This window comes from Pristiophorus japonicus, chromosome 3, assembly GCF_044704955.1.
Source record: "Pristiophorus japonicus isolate sPriJap1 chromosome 3, sPriJap1.hap1, whole genome shotgun sequence".
NCBI classification, from domain to species: Eukaryota; Metazoa; Chordata; class Chondrichthyes; family Pristiophoridae; genus Pristiophorus; species Pristiophorus japonicus.
Window position 1 is genome coordinate 214,958,868 of NC_091979.1, and position 27,058 is coordinate 214,985,925.

Below are 27,058 nucleotides of genomic sequence, written 5' to 3' on the forward strand. Positions count from 1 at the left end.
TGTGGCAGGGTTTTTTTTCTGGCGGTCCCCACTTCCACTGTCGTTGAGTAGCCGTGAGTGCGTCATCAGTGCGCGCACCACAGGGACCCCACCACCTCCGGCGAAATTCAGGTCAAAAAATCAAATGCCCGCCAAGCAGTGCCCCTGACAGCTTTCTCTGTCAGTGCACCTTGTATTCTCTCTGTAAGCCCTGGCTACGTGGCGGCCATTAAAGGTGAATACCCAGTGCCGTGGCCGGCAGTTTATTTGCCGGCCGACTTCCATGTTGGCCAGACGATTGTGCCCCCGGGTGCAGCCAGCCTGGCACCCCCTCTTGGTGCCAGGCCACTGGCCCGGCCGAAACCTTCCCTGGTGGCCCAGTGGCCGAACCTCAATATTTGCCCATTCTCTCCCATTTAAAGGAGGGGAGATACGTGGCGACGCAGACGCGCAATGACATCACCACCACTCTGCTGTTGAGTGACAGCGGCGGAGAATCCATCCCGCCTTCACTTCCACCCCTTACCGCTGTATTTCCGCCCACATTATGACCAACTTCCTGGCCGATTGAAAAAAAAATGACAAAGAGCTGAATATCGATCAGGAGTCAACCTCATCCTACCCGGCGGTGAAAATACTTAAAAAATGGTAAAGGGCCTCGAAACGCGTATTTGTGTGTTGTGTACACATGTTGCATACATGTGTTGTGTGTGCAAGCTGTCTGGATGTGCATTGTGTGCGTGTGTATGTGCTATGTATGTGTGTGTCCATTCTATCTGTACTGTGAGAGGGACGGAAAGAGGAACGAGAAAAAGAAGACAGTGGGAATGAGTCAGCGAAGGAAGGAAAAGAGAGAATGAGGGATAAGGAAGGAAACAGAGGGGGGGGGTGGGGTAAGAAAAAGGGAATGAGAGAGAGGGAATGAGAGAGGTGGGAATAATAGAGGAATGAGAGGAAGGTAATGGAAGAAAGAATAAAGAGGGAGAGATAATGGAAAGGAAAGAGAGAGGAGAAATTAAAGAGTGGGTTAGAAGGAATAAGAAAGGCAGCGAGGGAATGAGAGAAAGGAGGGAAGAGGGAAAAGAAACTATGGGGAAACAGAATGAAAGGGTCAAAGAGAGAGGGAATGGGGAATAAGGGGGAAGGGGAAAGAGTGAGGTGATTGAAAGTGTTATGTCTCAAATAAAGCAATGTGACTGAGTACTGTAGACTTGAGTAAGTGTGACCTTAGTCTCTTTATTCTGACACCTGAGTGTTGGCACAGCATGGGAGGCCTGCTTATATACAGTGCTCCCAAGGGATGCTGGGATCGCTCGGGCTCCAACAGATGCGCACTCTGATGGCGGCAGAATGCTGGTTACAAGGTGTTGCATACATAACAGAGAGAAAGAAACAAAAGAAATGGACTTGGAGAAAGAGGGAATAAGAACAGGGAATGAGAGAGAGGTAAGGCAGAGAAAAGGAGAGAGAAACAAACAGTGAAGGGCAGAGAAGAGAAACGAGAGAGAATGGGACCAGAAAGGGTAAATGAGGCAGGGAAAGAGGAGGAATGAGAGAGAGAGTGCAGATTTGAATTAAATAGTTGAAAACAAATGATGTCGGAAGTCAAATTGATGTGTTAATGTTTGTTGTATGGTATATTTCTCTGGAATTCCCTCCCTCAACCCCTCCGCCTCTCTACCTCGCGCTCCATTTTTAAGGTGCTCCTTAAAACCTACTTCTTTGATTAACCTTTTGGTCATCTGTCCTGATATCTCCTTCTGTGGTTCAGTGTCAAAAATGTTTTTTATTGATATAAGCGCCTTGGGACATTTTACTACGTTAAATGTGCTATACAAATGTAAGTTGTTTTTGTTGAGTGAGAATACATGTGTTGGTATATTTAAAATGTTTTTTTGTCAGTATACTTTTTGTTTCGACTGTTGACTATTGAATGTTTGTTCCTGCATGGACCACATAGCAAGAATGGCTCATTGGCTGTGATTCTGGATGGCAGCCACTACCCATGGACCTGTTCCCGAGTAAGATGCAGCCCCTTCAGGAGAGGGGCAGAGGCAAAGTTTGGAAATAAGGGGAATTATTTTGGCCAACAGGTGAAAACAGGCACTAAATGGGTACTGTGCTCATGAGACACGCCTGTTTGAAAGTCTGGATTTTGCACACGATTTTGGTGCTAATTGCTGATCACCATAATTTGAACTACCTGGAGGTGCTAAACCAGACATCTGCCGGTTTAGCACTCAAGTGCTGATTAGACGCAATTTTCATAGAGCAGTATATATGTTCTCCTCACACCTACTTCCACTGAGGGTATGGAGTGCTCTGGCTGACACACAGCGGCACGCTGCAGAATGGCTCAGGCACCAAGGGAAAGGGCGCAAAGATTCTCGGACGCTGCACTGGAGGTCCTCTTGGAGGAGGTCCAGAGGAAGAGGTCCTGTACCCGCGGGTGGGGGGGAAGGACATCAGCTCACCCTTCTCGTCCTCCTGTCCCTCTTTCCTGCAGTAGCTGGTGCTGCTAATCCAGCCCTCATGTCCTCCTCCCATTCCTCATCCAGACTAAGGGGCAACGGACTCTTAGCAAGATGTCCATGACCAAACACTCCTTTTCTTCTGGTGACTCCTGTAAGCTGGAGTAGCACAGCACTTACTCTTTTTAGGTGAAGTTCTCAGAGAATTTGCAGAATAAATGTTGCTAGTGTTTGTGAAGACTTGACAAGGTGTCCCAGAAAGACTCCCAATGTGTTTCAGAGGTCCTCTTCACTGCTCCAGCAATAAGTGAACATGATAGGGTGAGTATCCATTTAAGTAGCACTTGAAATCCACGTCAATGCCTTGTTTACTCCCAAACAGCTGGTTGCTGTTAGGAGAGGGAATTAAAACAAGCACTCACCACCAAAATACCGTGCAGCCTCGTTAATGAGCCCCTAAACAATCCTCCGGAAGGCCATTCCTCGTGCGTAGTTTAACTCCTTTAGCAAGATGATGTCTTGCGCTAAACACGGGCTAAACCAGTGTATCAGCTGAAGACCTCACCCTGCCCACCTTGGAGGATCTTTACGCGCTGCCGAAAATAGCCCCCAAGATGTGTTCAGAACCTTTTCCAGGGATGTACAATACATCTTTTTTTTTCTGTAGATGAAGGATATCTTCTTCTTTCTGTTCTTGCTGGTGTTGGCGATCGTGGCTTATGGTGTAACCAAGCAGGGCATCCTTATCCACAACGAGCAACGCCTGAACTGGATATTCCATGGGGTTGTGTACCAGCCGTATCGAATGATATTTGGAGAGATCCCAAATGATGTCAGCTGTAAGCTCACTCTTCAATTGGATGTGTGAAGTTACCCGAGTAAAGAAAAGATTTGCATTTGTATCGCCCCTTTCACAACCTAAGGACGCATCCAAAGTGCTTTAAGCTAATTACATCATTTTGAAGTGGGGTCACTGTTGTGATGTAGGAAACGCAGCAACCAATTTGAGCACAGAAAGCTCCCACAAACAGCACATAATCTATTTTTTTTTTGTGATGTTGGTTGAAGGATAAATACTGCCCCGGGGGAACGCCCCTGCTCTTCTTCAAAATAGTGCCATAGGTTCTTTTACGTCCATCTGAGAGGGAAGAGAGGGCCTTGATTTAACATCTTATTTGAAAGACGGCACCTCCGATAGTGCAGCATTGAGAGTATCAGTCTAGATTTGGCGCTCAACTCCTTGGACCCACAGCCTTCATGAATGAGAGATGTGAGTGCTACCCACTGAGCCACAGCTAACACCTGACATAGTGTTGAGCCTTGACTTCCCTTGGCCAAGTGTGGGAAGTCAGTAAACCTCTCTGTATGGCCTGCCAGTTTTTGAGGTGCTAGAGGCCGCACTGACTCTTTCGGCAATGCCCCTTTTATCTATGGTGCTTTCTACCCTCATCCCCGGGGTTCTTTCTGTTTTAACCTTGCTTTAGTCAGCAGAATTTCCCTGGGTGTATCAGAGAATCTGGGTGCTGTTCCTGACTCCCTCCCATCCCACCAGCTGAGGCTGCTCCTCCTTCAGACCTTCTCCCACTTGTGGCTTCAGCTCTCCAGGACGTCATGTCCCCTTTTAGCCAGTTGTAGCCTTTTAAGGGCTGCACCAGCACTCAAGCTCCCTCCCTCCCAGCGGCAGGTTCCATCCCCGCCTATACTTAGCTGGGTGCCAACTGGGATGCTCTAAGTAGCATCAGTGCTCCGAGGTTTGGGATGGGGAAATCAGCTCTGTGACTCCTGCTACCAAGGGTGAGGGCTACATTAGGGATTGGATGTAATCCCCATTACCTCCTGGCACTAACCATCTGGTATCACATGGGCACATGGGTGAGATATTGGAGGGTGCTTGGTGTCTGTAGAGATATAGCCCAGTGAAAATCAGTGGTGAGGCAAGCATTTCCATTGGAGGGTGTGGTAGTGTAGTGGTTATGTTACTGGACTAATAGCCTGGCTAGCACATCAATTTAAATCCCACCATGGCTCTTTGCGAATCTGTACTTGGTTTTTTAAAATCTGCAAAAAAATGCTTGGTCTGGCCTATATGTGATTCCAGTCCCACACCAATGTGGTTGACTCTTAACAGCCTAGCAAGCCACTCTATTGTATCAAACTCCTGCAGCGGTTCAAGAAGAAGGCCCACCAAGACCTTCTCAGGGTAACTGGGGATGGGCAATAAATGCCGGCCTTTCCAACGACACCCACATCTCCAGAATTTTTTTTTAAATGGGAAAAATACCGAAAGGAGTACAAGAAAATAATTGCTGCAGTCATTATACTAACTGCTTGTTTGTGGATGTATTAGTTACAATTATCAACTAACTCTTATAAACATCTTTTTTTCCTTAATAAAGTTTCAGGCTTTGACCTCAGTCAGTGCACTGTGAATGGCACCGACCCCTACCAGCCAAAATGTCCTGAGCATGACAGTGACAGTGCTCCAGTCTTCCCAGAGTGGCTAACCATCATCCTACTCTCTCTCTACCTGCTTTTCACCAACATCCTGCTGCTCAACCTGTTGATTGCGATGTTCAAGTAAGTGATCACAATATCATTAGGTTTATAGAGTAATTATGGGAAAGGATAAGGAACAATCAAACATGAAAATACTCAGCTGGAAGAGGTCCAATTTCAGTGAGTTGAAGAGGATCTGGCCCGGATGGATGGAATCAAAGTTGGCAGGTAAAACAGTAAATAAGCAATGGGAGGCCTTCAAAGAGGAAATAATTCAGGTACAGACTAGACACATTCTCACAAAGGGGAAAGGAAGGACACCCAACGCTAGAGCCCCATGGATGACAAAGGATATGGGCTAGAACTTCGGTATTGCCCATTTTGAGACAGTAATTCCGGCTGGTCGGTGTCAGTAGCGCCTTGTGAAATTTAACGCCGTCTACTGCAAAATTAGGTTTCAGCGCCCCAAGAGGGAAATAGATCGGTAAATCAGTCGTTGCACAATTCTCTTAGGGGGGTGAAGGCGAAAATCGTGGCAATAAATTTCCAAAGCGAATGTGGATGAGGCGATGCTTGGTAGACATTCTGGCGCCAGACGCTTCTTAAAGAGGAGGTAAGATGACTCTGCGCAGACACAGTTTCACCATCTCAGTCTACTCAGAGCGGCAACGTGGCTGAGATTGCAGTTGGCTAGCCTGCAATCCAGTTTTCCAACACAGCCCTGAAAGTTCTGATGGAGGCTGTGGAGAGACAAACGGATGTCCTGTAGCCTGATAGTGGCAGGAGGCACTGCCAAGAGTTTTTTGGCGTTTGTGGAGGGAGGTGGCACAGCATGTGTCTGAAAGAAGCACGGTGCCCAGAACTGCGACACAATGTCGCAAGAAGTTGAACGACATCACTTGGGTCGTCAGGGTGAGTATCCTTTCCATTAACCTACAATGCCATAATTTGAAGCTCACTTTCTCACACAATGTACAGTCTGTGCAGTACCTGCTCCTTCACTATGTGTACCAGCCCATCGTATTCGTTGCTGAAGGGAGCTGCAAAGTTCCACCTCAATTCGGCAGCCGTACTCTGGGCCTCTCCTTCTTGGTCCCTACTCAGCCCCACCCCTTCTCTTACTACCTTTTCACTCTTTAAATGCGTTTGAAAAACTTAGCCTAACCCTTAATCTTAGCTGATAGCCACCAAATCCCACCGTTCACACAGCCACTCTGCAGAGCTACTGAGAATCAAATGGACATCTGTACCATTCCATACAGTAGCAGCTAGTCAGCTGTGCAAGGAACATGTGGCAGCGATTAGTTGCACACTTACTCACACCATCTTCTGTTTGTTATTGCAGGCGAAACTCACTCACAACAGGTGCCAACAACTGCGGACTGGAGGAGAGGAGCCTGAACTCCACGCCCTCACGGAGGTGGAAGAGCGAGTGGCCACCCCCATGGGTGCACAAGTGGGTGCGGTAGCGGTTGGGGTTGCCGAGCCCCCTGGTAAGGTATGTTCATCCCCTTTCATCCACGAAACCACATGCCTGGGCCACTTTACATATACATGTCCGATGTCACCTCCTTCTTCCCTTCCTGCCCCCTCCCCTGCTGCTAACCACACTTCTGTCGCTTTGTGCTTACAGATAATGAGCCAGAAGCGCAACAGCCTGTCCGTGAGGTGTCCACCTCCAACGACGGGGAAAAGGAGGAGGAAGGGGACGACCGTTCTGTGCCACTCCGGCAGGATCCATCTGCTCCAGACAGTGGGGACACCACCTCGGTGGTCGAGCTGATCTTCCTGGGGTTTGATGAGTCTGAGGTTCCTGGACCGAGTGGCCTGCAGCAACGCCCAGCGTGAGGTGAAGTTCGGGGGCCAACTCCCCAGAGGGTGAGTCGGCGCCTGAGTCTTGCTGAGCCTGACTCAGATGTGGACCTGGTTTTGGAGGGTATGGCGACAGAGTCTCAGGGGATGCACCGCGAGCTTATGGGTGCATTGGCAACGGACGTGCAGAGTGTGGATGCACTTGCTGTGAGGTTGGAGGAGGCCACCTCAAGCATTGCCTGTGCCTCTGAGCATTTCATCGAGCCCATCATTGGCAAATACCAAAGGATACTAAAGTCAACGAGCGAGCGTGGGGACCCAGGGGTGATGGCGTGTGCCATGGCTGATGTGACAGCAGCTATCATAACACAGGCTAAAGCTACGCAAGGCCTTCGTGATGTGATGCAGTCACTGGTTGGTGACATCGACTCTCAGTCTGCTGTGTTGCAGACACAGTCTGCTCTCATGCAGACTCAGATTATTGCCACGCAAGCACTGACTGCTGCCATCCTCTTTGGAGCCCCACAGTCCAACGGGAAACTCATGGTGCCGAAGCAGGCCAGCAATCTGTGTTCCAGCCAATTGCACCGGATGCTGTGGCTCTGCCCCAGAGGAGTGGCAGTGTGTCGATGGAAATGGAAGGTGCTGTCTTCTCTCACGATGAAAGCGTTCCAGCTCCCACCACTGCCACTCCGCTTTTGCACCTGCCGCGGTCTGCACCCCACTCATCCCAGCCTGCTGTCACCCATGCTGAGGTGGCGCAGTCTGCAGGCAAGCCTTCCAGGCCCAGAATTGGTACAGGGAGTCCTGCGAGGCCATCTACAGTGTCTGCCTCACAGACACAGCAGTCTTCAAGCAGCCTTGCTGTCGGCTCTGGGGACACATTAAGAAGGAGCATTAGGCATGAGAGAGGGGAAAAGGGAAGATGTGGGAAATCTGCGAGTAAGTCACAATACTGACTTTGACCACCATGGCCAGATGTCCACATCTTTTAAATGTAATTGTACATATTTCATTGCTGATGTTGGATGCCTGTTATTTATGGAAGGTCCTTGGCATAATATGGTTCATCATGGGAGCTGGTCTTGCATTACAGATGGGACGGGCATTTGTATATATAATCATGACATTGCATGTGTGTTATGCTGTTTCAATGGGCATTAGTTACATTCGTTTTTAGTTGTTGGTGAAGGGTTGTTGGTGTACTGCTTGAGGGAAAGGGAATGTTGATTTGACCATTTGCATTGCCGTCATGTGTATAAATTGAGAATTTTATGGAGCTGCGTCATCAGCCTAGTACATAGCGATGTGCCTATGAGGCCCAGTCTTCATCTACACAAGAACATAAGAAGTAGGAGCAGGAGTACGCCATATGGCCCCTCGAGCCTGCTCCACCATTTATTACAATCATGGCTGATCTGATCATGCTCTCAGGTCCACTTTCCTGCCCGCTCCCCATAACCCCTTATTCCCTTATTGGTTAAGAAACTGTCTATTTCTGTCTTAAATTTATTCAAAGACTCAGCTTCCACAGCTCTCTGAGGCAGTGAATTCCACAGATCCACAACCCTCTGGGAGAAGAAATTCCTCCTCATCTCAGTTTTAAATGGGCGGCCCCTTATTCTAAGATTATGCCCCCTAGTTCTAGTCTCCCCTATCAGTGGAAGCATCCTCTCTGCATCCACCTTGTCAAGCCCCCTCATAATCTTCTACATTTTGATAAAATTACCTCTCATTCTTCTGAATTCCAATGAGTAGAGGCCCAACCTACTCAACCTTTCCTCATAAGTCAACCCCCTCAGCTCTGGAATCAACCTAGTGAACCTTCTCTGAACTGCCTCCAAAGCAAATATATCCTTTCTTAAAAATAGAAACCAAAACTGTTATGTCTCAAATAAAGCAAAGTGACTGAGTGCTGTAGACCTTAGTGTAACTGTAAGTGTGACCTTAGTCTCTTTATTCTGACTCCAGAGTGCTGGCACAACATGGGAGGCCTGCTTATATACAGTGCTAGATGCGCCCTCTTGTGGCGGTAGAATACTGGTTACAAGGTGTTGCATACATAACATCACTCCCCCACCCCCCCCAAAGTCAATAGTACACTTATTTACAGGGTGAGACGATCTGGGGCTTTCCGCTCCCTAGTCGATCGTCTCGGTACAAACACAGGTGCAGGTGAGTTGTTTGGGCCTTCGCTGGTCTGCTGCGCAGCTGACCTTGCTGGGCTGTTGGGGATGATGAGTTCAGCTTCGTGGTCAACCGTGATGTCGGTTGCCACTTGTGTGTGTATCGGACGGTCGAAGTTGGTGGTGTCCTCTTCAGGTTGCTCGTGGCTGTCTGTGAATCGCAGTTTGGTTTGGTCCAAATGCTTTCTGCAAGTTAGTCCATTTGCAAGTTTGACCTGAAACACCCTACTCCCTTCTTTGGCTATGACGGTGCCAGCAAGCCACTTGGGACCATGTCCATAGTTGAGTACAAATACAGGGTCATTGACTTCAATATCGCGTGACAAATTTGCGCGATTATGGTACATGCTTTGTTGATGCCACCTGCCCTCGACATGATCATGAAGATCAGGTGGACTAGAGAGATGCCTTGTTTTGAGCGCCCTTTTCATGAGCAGTTTGGCAGGGGGAACCCCGATGTGCAAGTGGGTTCTTGTGCGGTAGCTGAGCAGGACTCGGGACAGACGGGTCTGCAGGGAGCCTTCCGACATGCGTTTCAAGCTTTGCTTGATGGTTTGGACTGCACGTTCTGCCTGGCCGTTAGATGCGGCTTGAACGGGGCAGATGTGACGTGCTTGATCATATTGTGGGTCATGAATTCCTTGAATTCAGCGCTAGTGAAGCACGGCCCATTGTCGCTGACAAGGACATCAGGCAGGCCGTGCGTGGCAAACACGGCTCGTAGGCTTTCGACGGTGGCAGTGGACGTGCTTACAGACATTATTACACACTCAATCCATTTTGAATAAGCATCCACAACAACCAAAAACATTTTGCCTAGAAACAGGCCAGCGAAGTCAACATGGATCCTAGACCATGGTTTGTAGGGCCATGACCACAAACTTAGCGGTGCCTCCCTGGGTACATTGCTCAATTGAGAGCAATGCAAGACTCCAAATCTTGCATTGGATGCCAGGCCACCACACATGGGATCTGGCTATAGCTTTCATCATTACTCTGCCTGGATAGGTACTGAATAGGTCGCGTATAAACGTTTCCCTGCCTTTCTTAGGCAAAACCACGCGATTACCCCACAAAAGACAGTCTGCCTGTATGAACATTTGATCTTTGCGCCGCTGGAATGGTTTGATCTATTCCTGCATCTCTACTGGGACGCTGGACCAGCTCCCATGGAGGACACAGTTTTTTACAAGGGACAGTAAAGGATCCTAGCTGATTCAGGTCCTGATCTGGCGGGCCATAACGAGTGACTTTTTGTTTTCAAATGCATCCATCACCAAGTACAAGTCTGCAGGCTGTGTCATTTCCACCCCAGTGGTGGGCAATGGTAGCCAGCTAAGAGCATCAGCGCAGTTCTCTGTTCCTGGCCTGTGGCGAATTACATAGTTATATGCAGACAGCGTAAGTGCCCATCTTTGGATGCGAGCAGAGGCATTGGTATTAATAGCTTTGCTCTCTGAGAATAGCAATATGAGCGGCATATGGTCAGTTTCTAAATCGAACTTAAGCCAAAACAAATACTGGTGCATTTTTTTCACCACGTAAACACATGCCAGAGCTTTTTTTTCAGTCACTCTGTAGGCCCTTTCGGCCTTGGACAAACTCCTGGACGCAAAAGCGACCAGTTACAATGTTCCCGATTCATTTGTTTGTTGTAACATACACCCGATCCCGTACATAGAAACATAGAAAATAGGTGCAGGAGTAGGCCACTCGGCCCTTCGAGCCTGCACCACCATTCAATAAGATCATGGCTGATCATTCACATCAGTTCACCTTTCCTGCTTTCTCTCCCTACTCCTTCATCCCTTTAAACGTAAGGGCCATATCTAACTCCATCTTGAATATATCCAACTCTCTGCAGTAGAGAATTCCACAGGTTAACAACTCTCTGAGTGAAGAAGTTTCTCCTCATCTCAGTCCTAAATGGCTTACCCTTATCCTGTGACTATGTCCCCTGGTTCTGGACTTCCCCAACATCGGGAACATTCATCCTGCATCTAACCTGTCCAGTTCCGTCATAATTTTATATGTTTCTATGAGATCCCCTCTCATCCTTCTAAACTCCAGTGAATACAGGCCCAGTCAATCCTCATATGTCAGTCCCGCCATTCCAGGAATCAATCTGATGAACCTTCGCTGCACTCCCTCAATAGCAAGAACGTCCTTCCTCAGATTGGGAGACCAAAACTGAACACAATATTCCAGGTGAGACCTCACCAAGGCCCTGTACAACTGCAGTAAGACCTCACTGCTCCTATACTCAAATCCCCTAGCTATGAAGGCTAACATACTATTTGCTTTCTTCATGGCCTGCTGTACCTGCAAGCCAACTTTCAATGACTGATGTACCATGACACCCAGGTCTTGTTGCACCTCTGCTTTTCCTAATCTGCCGTCATTCAGATAATATTCTGCCTTCGTGTTTTTGCCCCCAAAATGGATAATCTCACATTTATCCACATTATACTTCATCTGCCATGCATTTGCCCACTCACCTAACCTGTCCAAGTCACCCTGCAGCCTCTTAGCATCCTCCTCACAGGTCACAACGCCATCCAGCTTAGTGTCATCTGCAAATTTGGAGATATTACACTCAATTCCTTCATCTAAATAGTTGTATATTGTAAAGAGCTGGGGTCCCAGCACTGAGCTCTGCGGCACCCCACTAATCACTGCCTGCCATTCTGAAAAGGACCCGTTTATCCCGACTCTCTGCTTCCTGTCTGCCAACCAGTTCACTATCCACGTCAGTACATTACCCCCAATACCATGTGCTTTAATTTTACACACCAATCTCTCGTGTGGGACCTTGTCAAAAGCCTTTTGAAAGTCCAAATACACCACATCCACTAGTTCACCCTTGTCCACTCTACTAGTTACATCCTCAAAAAATTCTAGAAGATTTATCAAGCATGATTTCCCTTTCATAAATCCATGCTGACTTGGACCGATCCTGTCACTGCTTTCCAAATGCGCTGCTCTTTCATCCTTAATAATTGATTCCAACATTTTCCCCCTTACTGACGTCAGGCTAACCGGTGTATAATTACCCACTTTCTCTCTCCGTCCTTTTTTAAAAAGTGGTGTTACATTAGCTACCATCCAGTTCATAGGAACTGATCCAGAGTCGATAGACTGTTGGAAAATGATCACCAATGCATCCACTATTTCTAGGGCCACTTCCTTAAGTACTCTGGGATGCAGACTATCAGGCCCTGGGGATTTATCAGACTTCAATCCCATCAATTTGCATAACACAATTTCCTACCGAATAAGGATTTCCTTCAGTTTCTCCTTCTCACTAGACCGTCGGTCACCTAGTATTTCCAGAAGCTTATTTGTATCTTCCTTCGTGAAGACAGAACCAAACAATTTGTTGAACTGGTCTGCCATTTCTTTGTCCCCATTATAAATTCACCTGATTCTGACTGCAAGGGACCTACGTTTGTCTTCACTAATCTTTTTCTCTTCACATATCTATCGAAGCTTTTGCAGTCAGTTTTTATGTTCCCAGCAAGCTTCCTCTTATAATCTATTTTCCCTCTCCTAATTAACCCCTTTGTCCTCCTCTGCTGAATTCTAAATTTCTCCCAGTCCTCGCGTTTGCTGCTTTTTCTGGCCAATTTATATGCCTCTTCCTTGGATTTAACACTATCCCTAATTTCCCTTGTTAGCCACGGTTGAGCCACCTTCCCCATTTTATTTTTTACTCCAGACAGGGATGTACAATTGTTGAAGTTCAACCATGTGATCTTTAAATGTTTGCCATTGCCTATCCACCGTCAACCCTTTGAGTATCACTCGCCAGTCTATTCTAGCCAATTCACATCTCATACCATCGAAGTTACCTTTCCTTAAGTTCAGGACCCTAGTCTCTGAATTAACTGTGTCACTCTCCATCTTAATAAAGAATGCTACCATATTATGGTCACTCTTCCCCAAGGGGCCTCGCACAACAAGATTGCTAATTAGACCTTTCTCATTACACATCTCCCAGTCTAGGCTGGACAGCCCTCTAGTTGGTTCCTCGACATATTGGTCTCGAAAACCATCCCTAATACACTCCAGAAAATGCTCCTCCACCATATTACTACCAGTTTGGTTAGCCCAATCTATATGTAGAATAAAGTCGCCCATGATAACTGCTGTACTTTTATTGCCCGCATCCCTAATTTCTTGTTTGATGCTGTCCCCAACCTCACTACTACTGTTTGGTGGTCTGTACACAACTCCCACTGGCGTTTTCTGCCCTTTTGTATTCCGCAGCTCCACCCATACAGATTCCACATCCTCCAAGCTAAAGTCCTTCTTTACTATTGCGTTAATTTCCTCTTTAACCAGCAACGCCATTCCACCTCCTTTTCCTTTCTGTCTATCCTTCCTGAATGTTGAATACCTCTGGATGTTGAGTTCCCAGCCTTGGTCACCCTGGAGCCATGTCTCTGTGATGCCAATTATATCATATTCGTTAATTGCTGCCTGCGCAGTTAATTCGTCCACCTTATTATGAATACTCCTCGCATTGAGGCACAGAGCCTTCAGCCTTGTATTTTTAACACACTTTGCCCCTTTAGAATTTTGCTGTAATGTGGCCCTTTTTGGTTTTTGCCTTGGATTTCTCTGCCCTCCGCTTTTACTTTTCTTCTTTCTATATTTTGCTTCTGCCCCCATTCTACTTCTCTCTGTCTCCCTGCATAGGTTCCCATCCCCCTGCCATATTGGTTTCACCCCTCCCCATCAGCACTATCAAACATTTTCCTTAAGACATTGGTTCCGGGTCCTGCCCTGGTGTAGACCGTCTGGTTTGTACTGGTCCCACCTCCCCCAGAACCGGATCCAATGTCCCAGGAATTTGAATCCCTCCCTTCTGCATCACTCCTCAAGCCACGTATTCATCTGAGCTATCCTGCGATTCCTACTCTGACTAGCATATGGCACTGGTAGCTATCCTGAGATTACTACCTTTGAGGTCCTACTTTTTAATTTAACTCCTAGCTCCCTAAATTCAGCTAGTAGGATCTCATCCCGTTTTTTACCTACATCGTTGGTACCTATATGCACCACGACAACTGGCTGTTCACCCTCCCCCTCCAAAATGTCCTGCAGCCACTCCGAGACATCCTTGACCCTTGCACCAGGGAGGCAACATACCATCCTGGAGATTCGATTGCGGCTGCAGAAACGTCTATCCATACCCTTACAATAGAATCCCCTACCACTATAGCTCTCCCACTCTTTTTCCTGCCCTGCTGTGCAGCAGAGTCACCCACGGTGCCATGAACTTGGCTGCTGCTTCCCTCTCCTGATGAGTCATCCCCCCCCAACAGTACCCAAAACGAAGACACATCACAAGCTAACGCTAAACGTTTACATGGGTCATTAAGAACAAGCAGTTTGTTGGAACATAACAGATTTCTGGCTTTCTCAAAAGCAGTCTCTTGTGATTTCCCCCATACCAATCATCTGCCTTGCGTAGCAACACATATAGAGTTTCTAGCAAGGTAGTTAACCCGTGTAGGAAAAATAGCCGCAGCCGATCGAATCCCAAACGGGCATTTTTGTAGATGAACAGACCTTTGATTGTGTTGATGCAGGTGAGGCATTTCGAAGATTCCGCCAGCTCCTGCGTCTTGTAGGCCGAGGTCAGGTCCAACTTGGTGAACGTCTTTCCTCCAGCCAGGGTCGCAAATAGGTCATCTGCTTTGGGTAACGGGTAATTGTCCTGAAGCGAAAAATGGTTGATCGTTACTTTATAGTCCCCACAAATTCTGACCATGCCATCGTATTTGAGAACCGGAACAATCGGACTGGTCCACTCGTTGAACTCCACCGGTGCGATGATGCCCTCTCATTGCAGCCTGTCCAGTTCGATCTCCACTTTCTCTCGCATCATGTATGGCATTGCATGTGCCTTGTGGTAGATGGGTGATGTACCGGGAATCAAGTGGATCTGCACCTTCGCCCCAGAGAAATTTCCGATGCCTGGCTCAAACGACGACGGGAACTTGCTCAAAACCTGGGCACATGAGGCATCGTCGATGGATGAATGCGCTCGGATGTCATCCCAGTTCCAGCAGATTATTCCTAGCCAACTTCTGCCGAACAGCGTGGGCCCATCTCCTGGTACAATCCATAGTGATAGTTCGTGCGCCGCTCCATCATAGGAGACTTTTACTGCTGTGCTGCCAATTACACGGATCAGCTCCTTAGTGTAATTTCTCAGCTTAGTATGAATAGGGCTCAGCTTGGGCCTTTGTGCCTTGTTGCACCACAGCCTCTCGAAGCACTTTTTGTTCATGATAGACTGACTCACACCCATGTCGAATTCCATGGATACTGGAATTCCATTCAGTTCAAATTTTAACATGATCAGTGGACATTTCGTGGTGAAGGTGTGTACCCCGTGCACTTCTGCCTCCTCGGTTCGAGTCTCTAGTTCAGTTTGATCCACCATGGATCGGTTTTCCTTTGCAACGTGGTGGTTTGCAGGGTTTGCAGCTCGTCTACACATTTGCTGGAGGTGTCCCATTGTTCCACAGCCTTTGCACGCATAGTGTTTGAAGCGGCGTTGATGGGCTCGATGATCACCTCCGCAGCGCCAACAAGGTGTTAATTGCCTCACATTCACACTTGATGGCGGACTCTGAGTCATCTGAGGTCGTGCAGCTGCAGGCATGTACGTTCTGCCATATGCATTCCTGACTGAAAATGATGTTACTTTATGTACAGTACTTGCCGTTACTTCTTTATGCTGCAAAATTTGTTTGCTGTTATCGCTGGTGGACATAAATGCCTGGGCTATCGTTGGGGCTTTGCTGTGGTTCGGTGTTTCAACAGTCAATAATTTGCAAAGGATAACCTCATGGACAATGCCAAGCACAAAAAAGTCTCTCAGCATTTGCTCCAGCAATCCGTTCAATTCTCAATATCCTGCAAGGCGCCTTAGTTCGTTGACATGTATAAAATTGATACCTTGCCATCAGAACACTCTCCTTCGGATTTAGGTGCTCCCAGACCAGCATACACCATTCTTCATATGATTTGGTTGTTGATTTCACCGGGGCAAGAAGATTCTTCATGAGGCTATAGGTTGTTGCCCCGCAGAGGGTAAGGAGGATCGCCCTTAGTTTAGCAGCGTTCTCATTCCCTTCCAGCTCGTTGGCCACGAAGTATTGGTCGAGTCGCTCCATGAAGGCTTCCCAATCGTCACCTTCTGAGAATTTCTCCAGGATACCAACAGTTCTCTGCATTTTCACGTGATGGTTCGTTATCTATTACTCGTCACCAGTTTTTATGTCTCAAATAAAGCAATGTGACTGAGTACTGTAGACTTGAATAAGTGTGACCTTAGTCTCTTTATTCTGACTCCAAAGTGCCGTCACAGCATGGGAGGCCTGCTTATATGCAATGCTCCCAAAAGATGCTAAGATCCCTTGGGACGCCAACAGATGTGCCCTTTGGTGCCGGTAGAATGCTGGTTACAAGGTGTTGCATACATAACAAAAACTATATGCAGTATTCTAGCTGTGGCCTCACCAATACCCTGTATAACTGTAGCAAGTCTTCCGTGCTTTTATACTCCATCACCTTTGCAATAAAGGCCAAGATTCCATTGGCTTTCCTGATCATTTGCTGTACCTTCATACCAAACTTTTGTGTTTCATCCACCAGGACCCCCATTTCCCGCTGTACAACAGCACTTTGTAATTGTTCTCCATTTAAATAGTAACTTTCTCTTCGATTTTTTTTCCGTCAAAGTGTATAACCTCACACTTTCCAACATTATACTCCATCTGCCAAATTTTTGACAACTCACTGAGCCTGTCTATGTCCTTTTGCAAGTTTTTTGTGTCCTCCTCACACATTGCTTTTCCTCCCATTTTTGTATCATCAGCAAACTTGGCTATGTTACACTCGGTCCCTTCTTCCAAGTCATTAATATAGATTGCAAATAGTTGGGGTTCCAGCACTGATCCCTGCGGCACCCCACTAGTTACTGGTTGCCAACTCGAGAATGAACCATTTATCCCGACTCTGTTTTCTGTTAGTTAGCCAACCCTCTATCCATGCTAATATATTACCCCCAACCCCATTAACTTTTATCTTGTGCAGTAACCTTTTATGTGGCACTTTATCAAATGCCTTCTGGAAGTCCAAATACACCCATCCACTGGTTCCCCTTTATCCACCCTGTTCATTACATCCTCAAAGAATTCCAGAAAATTTGTCAAACATGACTTCCCCTTCATAAATCCATGTTGACTCTGCTTGATTGAATCATGCTTTTCCAAATTCGCGTTACTGCTTCCTTAATAACAGCATTTTCCCAACGACAGATGTCAGGATAACCGGTCTATAGTTTCCTGCTTTTTGTCTGCCTCCTTTTTTAAATAGCGGACGTTACATTTGCAGTTTTCCAATCTGCTGGGACCTCCGCAGAATCCAGGGAATTTTGGTAAATTACAACCAATGCATCCACTATCCCTGCCGCTATTTCTCTTCAGACCCTAGGATACAAGCCATCAGGTCCAGGGGATTTATCCGCCTTTAGTCCCATTATCTTACTGAGAACCACCTCCTTAGTGATTGTGATTGTGTTAAGTTCCTCCTCCTCTATAGCCCCTTGACTATCCACTGTTGGGAGATTTTTAGTGTCCTCTACCATAAAGACTGATGCAAAATATTTGTTCAGAGTTTCTGCCATCTCCATGTTCCCCATCACTAATTCCCCGGTCTCGTCCTCTAAGGGACCAACATTTACTTTAGCCACTCTTTTCCTTTTTATATACCTATACTCTTGCTATTTGTTTTTATATTTCATGCTAGTTTACTTTCATAGTCTATCTTCCCTTTCTTAATCATTTTTTTAGTAATTCTTTGCTGGCTTTTAAAAGCTTCCTAAGCTTCTGTCCTCCCACTAGTTTTGGCCACTTTGTATGCCCTTGTTTTTAATTGGATACCGTCCGTTATTTCTTTAGTTAGCCACGGATGGCTATCTTTTCTTTTACACCCTTTCCTCCTCACTGGAATATATTTTTCTTGAGAGTTATGAAATATCTCCTTAAATGTCATAATCATCATATGCTGTCCCTCAAAATCGAGGAAAACATAGAAACATAGAAACATAGAAAATAGGTGCAGGAGTAGGCCATTCGGAACTTCGAACCTGCACTGCCATTCATGGCTGAACATGCAACTTCAGTACCCCATTCCTGCTTTCTTGCCATACCCCTTGATCCCCATAGTAGTAAGGACTACATCTCACTCCTTTTTGAATATATTTAGTGAATTGGCCTCAACAACTTTCTGTGGTAGAGAATTCCACAGGTTCACCACACTCTGGTTGAAGAAGTTTCTCCTCATCTCGGTCCTAAATGGCTTACCCTATATCCTTAGACTGTGACCCCTGGTTCTGGACTTACCCAACATTGGGAACATTCTTCCTGCATCTAACCTGTCTAAACCCGTCAGAATTTTAAACGTTTCTATGAGATCCCCTCTCATTCTTCTGAACTCCAGTGAATACAAGCCCAGTTGATCCAGTCTTTCTTGATATGTCAGTCCCGCCATCCTGGGAATCAAACTGGTGAACCTTCGCTCAATAGCAAGAATGTCCTTCCTCAAGTTAGGAGACCAAAACTGTACACAATACTCCAAGTGTGGCCTCACCAAGGCCCTGTACAACTTTAGTAACACCTCCCTGCCCCTGTACTCAAATCCCCTCGCTATGAAGGCCAACATGCCATTTGCTTTCTTAACCGCCTGCTGTACCTGCATGCCAACCTTCAATGACTGATGTACCATGACACCCAGGTCTTGTTGCATCTCCCCTTATCCTAATCTGTCACCATTCAGATAATAGTCTGTCTCTCTGTTTTTACCACCAAAGTGGATAACCTCACATTTATCCAAATTATACTTCATCTGCCATGCATTTGCCCACTCACCTAACCTATCCAAGTCACTCTGCAGCCTCTTAGCATCCTCCTCGCAGCTCACACTGCTACCCAACTTAGTGTCATCCGCAAATTTGGAGATACTACATTTAATCCCCTCGTCCAAATCATTAATGTACAGTGTAAACAGCTGGGGCCCCAACACAGAACTTTGCGGTACCCCACTAGTCACTGCCTGCCATTCTGAAAAGTCCCCATTTACTCCTACTCTTTGCTTCCTGTCTGACAACCAGTTCTCAATCCATGTCAGCACACTATTCCCAATCCCATGTGCTTTAACTTTGCACAATAATCTCTTGTGTGGGACCTTGTCGAAAGCCTTCTGAAAGTCCAAATATACCACAACAACTGGTTCTCCCTTGTCCACTCTACTGGAAACATCCTCAAAAAATTCTAGAAGATTTGTCAAGCATGATTTCCCTTTCACAAATCCATGCTGACTTGGACCTATCATGTCACCTCTTTCCAAATGCGCTGCTATGACATCCTTAATAATTGATTCCATCATTTTACCCACTACCGATGTCAGGCTGACTGGTCTATAATTCCTTGTTTTCTCTCTCCCTCCTTTTTTTAAAAGTGGGGTTACATTGGCTACCCTCCACTCCATAGGAACTGATCCAGGGTCTATGGAATGTTGGAAAATGACTGTCAATGCATCCGCTATTTGCAAGGCCACCTCCTTAAGTACTCTGGGATGCAGTCCATCAGGCCCTGGGGATTTATCGGCCTTCAATCCCATCAATTTCCCCAACACAATTTCCCGAATAATAAGGATTTCCCTCAGTTCCTCCTTCTTACTAGACCCTCTGACCCCTTTTATAACCGGAAGGTTGTTTGTGTCCTCCTTAGTGAATACCGTACCAAAGTACTTGTTCAATTGGTCTGCCATTTCTTTGTTCCCCGTTATGACTTCCCCTGATTCTGACTGCAGGGGACCTACGTTTGTCTTTCCTAACATTTTTCTCTTTACATATCTACTAACCTTTTTCTCTTCAGAGTGGAAGACTTGCTTCCACTCTAAAAGTGAGTTCTTAGGTGACTGAACAGTCCAATATGGGAAATACATTCTCTGTCACAGGTGGGACAGACAGTTGTTGAAGGAAAGGATGGGTGGGACTGGTTTGCCTCACGCTCCTTCCGCTGCCTGCGCTTCTTTTCTGCATGCTCTCGGCGATGCGACTCGAGGTGCTCAGCGTCCTCCCGGATGCACTTCCTCCACTTAGGGCGATCTTTGGCCAGGGACTCCCAGGTGTCGGTGGGGATATTGCGTGTCCTTGAAACATTTCCTCTGCCCACCTTGGGCTCGCTTGCCGTGTAGGAGTTCCAAGTAGAGCGCTTGCTTTGGGAGTCTTGTGTCAGGCATGCGAACAATGTGGCCCTCCCAACGGAGCTGGTCGAGTGTGGTCAGTGCTTTGATGCTGGGGATGTTGGCATGATCGAGGACGCTAATGTTGGTGCATCTGTCCTCCCAGGGGATTTGCAGGATCTTGCAGAGACATCGTTGGTGGTATTTCTCCAGCGATTTGTGGTGTCTACTGTATATGGTCCACGTCATTGAGCCATACAGGAGGGCTGGTATTACTACAGCCCTGTAGACCATGAGCTTGGCGGCAGATTTGAAGGCATGATCTTCAAACACTCTTTTCCTCAGGCGACCGAAGACGGTGTTGAATTTTGTCATCGATGTCTTCCCTTGCTGATAATAGCCTCCCGCGGTATGGAAAGTTGTCCAGGGATCTTGATGACTGGGGGGCAGTGCTGTGTGGCGGGGTCAGGTTGGTGGAGGACCTTTGTCTTACGGATGTTTAATGTAAGGCCCGTGCTTTCATACGCCTCAATGAAGATGAGCTGTAAACCTCCTTGCTGCCAAGTCCCTCCAGCTGGACCCTCGCTTCTCGCTCCCCACGGACAACTCAGCTGCTCCAAGCGACACCCGGTGAACCTTCAACCAACTACAAAAATAGGTTTGGGCCTACCTCACATGCGAGCCTTTCCTCTGAGCCTCCACCCATTGTCAACAACCGGGCCCCCCTCCAACCTTTGTGGTGAGCACAATGGCTGTGACCACTCTGACCTCTCTGACCTCTCCTTCCACTCTGAACACGCTGACTTCTACTCTTTCGACTCTGAACACCCTGACCTCCACCCCACAAAATGGACCTCTGACCTTCTCAATGCCTGTCCCCAGCCAAGCCTCGGATCACCTACCTTAAATGTACGCCACTGTTCATCAACCGTCCTACACTTTCATCTATTTTCCCAGTCCACTTTAGCCAACTCTGCCCTCATACCTTTGTAGTCTTAGTACGCTGGTTTGAGGACCAACTTTCTCACCCTCCATCTGAATTTGAAATTCAACCATGCTATGGTCACTCATTCCAAGGGGATCCTTCACTAAGAGATTGTTTATTAATCCTGTCACATAGAAACATAGAAACATAGAAAATAGGTGCAGGAGTAGGCCATTCGACCCTTCTAGCCTGCACCGCCATTCAATGAGTTCATGGCTGAACATGCAACTTCAGTACCCCATTCCTGCTTTCTCGCTATACCCCTTGATCCTCCTAGTAGTAAGGACTTCATCTAACTCCTTTTTGAATATATTTAGTGAATTGGCCTCAACAACTTTCTGTGGTAGAGAATTCCACAGGTTCACCACTCTCTGGGTGAAGAAGTTCCTCCTCATCTCGGTCTTAAATGGCTTACCCCTTATCCTTAGACTATGACCCCTGGTTCTGGACTTCCCCAACATTGGGAACATTCTTCCTGCATTTAACCTGTCTAAACCCATCAGAATTTTAAATGTTTCTATGAGGTCCCCCCTCATTCTTCTGAACTCCAGTGAATACAAGCCCAGTCGATCCAGTCTTTCTTGATAGGTCAGTCCCGCCATCCCGGGAATCAGTCTGGTGAACCTTCGCTGCACTCCCTCAATAGCAAGAATGTCCTTCCTCTGGTTAGGAGACTAAAACTGTACACAATACTCCAAGTGTGGCCTCACCAAGGCCCTGTACAACTGTAGCAACACCTCCCTGCCCCTGTACTCAAATCCCCTCGCTATGAAAGCCAACATGCCATTTGCTTTCTTAACCGCCTGCTGTACCTGCATGCCAACCTTCAATGACTGATGTACCATGACACCCAGGTCTCTTTGCACCTCCCCTTTTCCTAATCTGTCACCATTCAGATAATAGTCTGTCTCTCTGTTTTTACCACCAAAGTGGATAACCTCACATTTATCCACATTATACTTCATCTGCCATGCATTTGCCCACTCTCCTAACCTATCCAAGTCGCTCTGCAGCCTCATAGCATCCTTCTCGCAGCTCACACTGCCACCCAACTTAGTGTCATCCGCAAATTTGGAGATACTAAATTTAATCCCCTTGTCTAAATCATTAATGTACAATGTAAACAGCTGGGGCCCCAGCACAGAATCTTGCGGTACCCCACTAGTCACTGCCTGCCATTCTGAAAAGTCCCCATTTACTCCTACTCTTTGCTTCCTGTCTGACAACCAGTTCTCAATCCATGTCAGCACACTACCCCCAATCCCATGTGCTTTAACTTTGCACTTTAATTTCTTGTGTGGGACCTTCTCGAAAGCCTTCCGAAAGTCCAAATATACCACATCAACTGGTTCTCCCTTGTCCACTCTACTGGAAACATCCTCAAAAAATTCTAGAAGATTTGTCAAGCATGATTTCCCTTTCACAAATCCATGCTGACTTGGACCTATCATGTCACCTCTTTCCAAATGCACTGCTATGACATCCTTAATAATTGATTCCATCATTTTACCCACTACCAATGTCAGGCTGACCGGTCTATAATTCCCTGTTATCTCTCTCCCTCCTTTTTTAAAAAGTGGGGTTACATTGGCTACCCTCCACTCCATAGGAACTGATCCAGAGTCAATGGAATGTTGGAAAATGACTGTCAATGCATCCACTATTTCCAAGGCCACCTCCTTAAGTACTCTGGGATGCAGTCCATCAGGCCCTGGGGATTTATCGGCCTTCAATCCCATCAATTTCCCCAACACAATTTCCCGACTAATAAGGATTTCCCTCAGTTCCTCCTCCTTACTAGACCCTCTGACCCCTTTTATATCCAGAAGGTTGTTTGTGTCCTCCTTAGTGAATACCGAACCAAAGTACTTGTTCAATTGGTCTGCCATTTCTTTGTTCCCCGTTATGACTTCCCCTGATTCTGACTGCAGGGGACCTACGTTTGTCTTTACTAACCTTTTTCTCTTTACATATCAATAGAAACTTTTGCAGTCTGTCTTAATGTTCCCTGCAAGCTTCCTCTCGTACTCTATTTTCCCTGCCCTAATCAAACCCTTTGTCCTCCTCTGCTGAGTTCTAAATTTCTCCCAGTCCCCGGGTTCGCTGCTATTTCTGGCCAATTTGTATGCCACTTCCTTGGCTTTAATACTATCCCTGATTTCCCTTGATAGCCACGGTTGAGCCACCTTCCCTTTTTTATTTTTACGCCAGACAGGGATGTATAATTGTTGTAGTTCATCCATGCGGTCTCTAAATGTCTGCTATTGCCCATCCACAGTCAACCCCTTAAGTATCATTCGCCAATCTATCCTAGCCAATTCATGCCTCATACCTTCAAAGTTAGCCTTCTTTAAGTTCTGGACCATGGTCTCTGAATTAACTGTTTCATTCTCCATCCTAATGCAGAATTCCACCATATTATGGTCACTCTTCCCCAAGAGGCCTCACACAACGAGATTGCTAATTAATCCTCTCTCATTACACAACACCCAGTCTAAGATGGCCTCCCCCCTAGTTGGTTCTCATTACACAGGACCAGATCTAATAGTCGCTCCACTGGTTGGTTCCGTTACATACTGCTCAAGGAACCCGTCCCTTATGCACTCTATGAACTCTTCCTCAAGGCTACCCTGACCAATTTGATTTGTCCAATCAATATGGAGGTTAAAATCACCCATGTTTATTGCTGTTCCCTTTTTACAAGCCCCCACTATTTCCTGGTTTATACTCCGACCAACAGAGTTGCTACTGTTAGGGGGCCTATAGACTACACCCACCAGTGACTTTTTCCCCTTATTATTCTTTATCTCCACCCAAACTGTTTCAACATCCTGATCATTTGAGCCAATATCATTTCTCACTATTGCAGGGATTCCATCCATTATCAATAGAGCTACCCCACCTCCTTTTCCTTTCTGTCTGTCCTCCTGAATTGTCAAGTTCCCTGAATGTTTAATTCTTTTAAATGTGTTTGCTTAACATTTTCTCCTGCTATGGCCCCAGTTTCTGATACACTCTTTTCTTTATAGATTCTGTCACGCTCTGGTTTTCGTTCCCCCAATGCTACCCTGCTTTATTGCCTTCACCTTATTCTTTGAGCTTTTCGGTTTCTGCTCGCCTGAACCCTCCCCCCAACTAATTAGTTTAAAGCTCTCTCTTCAGCCCTAGTTATTCGGTTCACCAGGACCCTAGCCCCAGCATGATCCAAGTGGAGTCCGTCCCGACGGAATAGCTCCCTCTTAGCCCAGTACTGGTGCCAGTGCCCAAGGAAGCAAAACCCATTTCTCACACACCAGTCTTTGAGCCATGATTTTAGCTCTCTGATTTTATTTAACCTATGTAAATTTGCTTGTGGCTCGGGTAGTAATCCAGAGATTATTACCTTCATGGTTCTGCTTTTTAATTTGTCCCCTAGCTGCTCATAATCGCTTAGCAGAACCTTCTTGTCTGTTCTACCTATGTCGTTGGTACCCAGGTGGACCATGACAACTGGATCTACCTCCTCCCACTCCAAGTTCCTCTCCAGCCCTAAGGAGATGTCATTAACCCTGGCACCAAGCAGGCAAAACAGTTTCAGGACTCACGCTCACGGCTGCAGAGAACTGTATCTATCCCCCTAATCATACTGTCCCCTACTACTACAATATTTCATTTACTCCCCCCGCTTGAATGGCTTCCTGTACCATGGTGCTGTGGTCAGTTTGCTCAGTTACCTGCAGTCTCTCCCCTCGTCCACATGGAGTAAAAGCCTCGAACCTGTTGGACAAGAGCAAGAGCTGAGGTTCCTCCATCGCTACCTCCTGGATCCCCATACCTTCCACACTCGTAGTCACACCCTCCTGTTCTTGACCACTTGTCAAATCTGAGTTAGTTAACCCAAGGGGTGTGACTACCCCCAAAACACAGTGTCCAGGTAACTCTCCCCTCCCTGACGTGTCACAGTGTCTGCAGCTCGGACTCCAGATCATCCATGCAGAGCTGAAGTTGCTCGAGCTGCAGACACTTACCGCAGACGTGGCCACCGTGGATCTCAATGGGGTCCACCAGCTCCCATATGTTACAGCACTGACACATCACCCATCCTGCCATCTTAATGTATTTAGTTAATTAATTAAGTTTTATTGTTAGTCCCAACAATGCCACAGAATTCTGATCCTTAATAAAACATACACTACTGCTGTTCAACAGTTGATTAAATAATTAAGCAAGTAAAGCAAGAAAGGAGAGAGAACTCACCAACCAATCACTTCCCTGCTTTCCTGTGACAGCAAATGTAGTCACCCAGTTCCACTTCGTCGCAGTCACAAACCTGCTTGCGTTGCTCCCTGGAGTATCTAGCCACCGCCGCAGCCTGTGAGGGGAGGTGCTTACCTAAGGTCGCAGTGATCTGGTCGTTGATTCATCAGAATCGCTGCAAGATAAGCCACTGACGTGCGGCCCTTGCAGCGGCAGCATTGGCATGGTTCCTCCTCCGTGGCTGCTGATCTTCCTCCTCGTCTGCCTCGCCATGCTGTGTATTGTCATGCTCTTCTTCCTGTTCCTCCTCCTGAGGTGGAGCTGCAATCCCCAGCAGTAATGCCTGGACCCTCATGATGGCCAGGTTGTGTAGCATGCAGCAGACCACAATGAAGCGCGAGACTTGATCAGGTGAGTACTGAAGGCTGTCTCCAGAGCGGTTAAGGCATTGGAATTACAGCCTTCTAATGCACTGCTGCTCAGACATGTCTAGGTGTGATACTTGCTCCCAATAAACCCGTGGGGGTAAGGCCTCCTGCCCCAATGTCTACGGAGTCTCATCATTCATGGCCCCACATTCCCAATCTCCCTTCTCTGTAGACGGCGCTTATGAATTGCTTGGAGGAGGCGAGGATGCCGTGTTAGCACTGCACTCATGTAAATGCATACTCAAATCAAGCCATTAGTGACACTTTCTCACCACGCCGGGACACTAACTGGAGGTGATAGCCAACCAAATTTCCAGTTCTACTGTCAGTGAGCAGGAGAGTGCGATTGAACTAAGTGGGATATTAAAGGGTGTGGCAGAGAGTGGGATTAGACTGGGTAGGGTATTAAAGGGTATGGGGAGTGAGGGGAGAGTGGGATTAGACTGGGTAGAATATTAAAGGGTATGGGGAGTGAGGGGAGAATGGGATTAGACTGGGTAGGGTATTAAAGGGTATGGGGAGTGAGGGGGAGAGTGGGATTCGTTTTGGTGGTGTATGTGGGGATAAACACCAACAACAACTCGATGGGCCTGTTTCGGTACTGGAATATTGTATAATTCCATGGCATTTGAACCTCAGTGAGTGAGGCTGGGGAGAGACTTTGGAGAAAAATAAAAGGTTGTTTGGGCTTTCAGACATACTGAGATTCCAACGAAGCCAACGGGGTTCCTGGTCCTTCAGGAAATGCAGGGATATTTAAGCACCTCACTCATGTTCACCTTCTCTCTGCTCTTTCTTTGCTCAGCTATACCTTTCAAGTGGTCCAGGATAATACGGACAAGATCTGGAAGTTCCAGAGGTACTCGCTGATCGAGGAGTATTACAGCCGTCCGCCTGCACCCCCTCCCTTCATCATATTCAGTCACGCCTTCCTCTTATTTGAACGTGTGACCCAGAGAAAATCCAAACAGAAGCACAAGAAGTTCAGTAAGTGCCTTCCTCCATTAGACGTCTCACTGCAAATTATCCATTGTGGTAGGAAGAATGGAAAAGCAGAATCGTTTTGAAAAAGTGAGAGACTAGTAAATGTTTGTATTCAGAGGGATTTTGGTGTCCTTGTACACAAATCACTGAAAGTTAACATGTAGGTACAGGAAGCAATTAGGAATGCAAATCCTACTTCCATGGACTTTGGAC

The 27,058-nt window shown here is 46.9% G+C and overlaps 1 protein-coding gene across 1 annotated transcript in view; it reads left to right on the forward strand.

Annotated features, from left to right (window-relative positions):
• Nucleotides 1–27,058, forward strand: part of trpm2 (transient receptor potential cation channel, subfamily M, member 2) — a 410,019-nt gene that overhangs the window by 261,771 nt on the left and 121,190 nt on the right. The window contains exons 22-24 of the mRNA XM_070876247.1: nt 3,118–3,289; nt 4,847–5,027; nt 26,667–26,848. Of these exons, the coding sequence (XP_070732348.1) occupies nt 3,118–3,289; nt 4,847–5,027; nt 26,667–26,848 (535 nt within the window). The remainder of the gene's footprint in view (nt 1–3,117; nt 3,290–4,846; nt 5,028–26,666; nt 26,849–27,058) is intronic.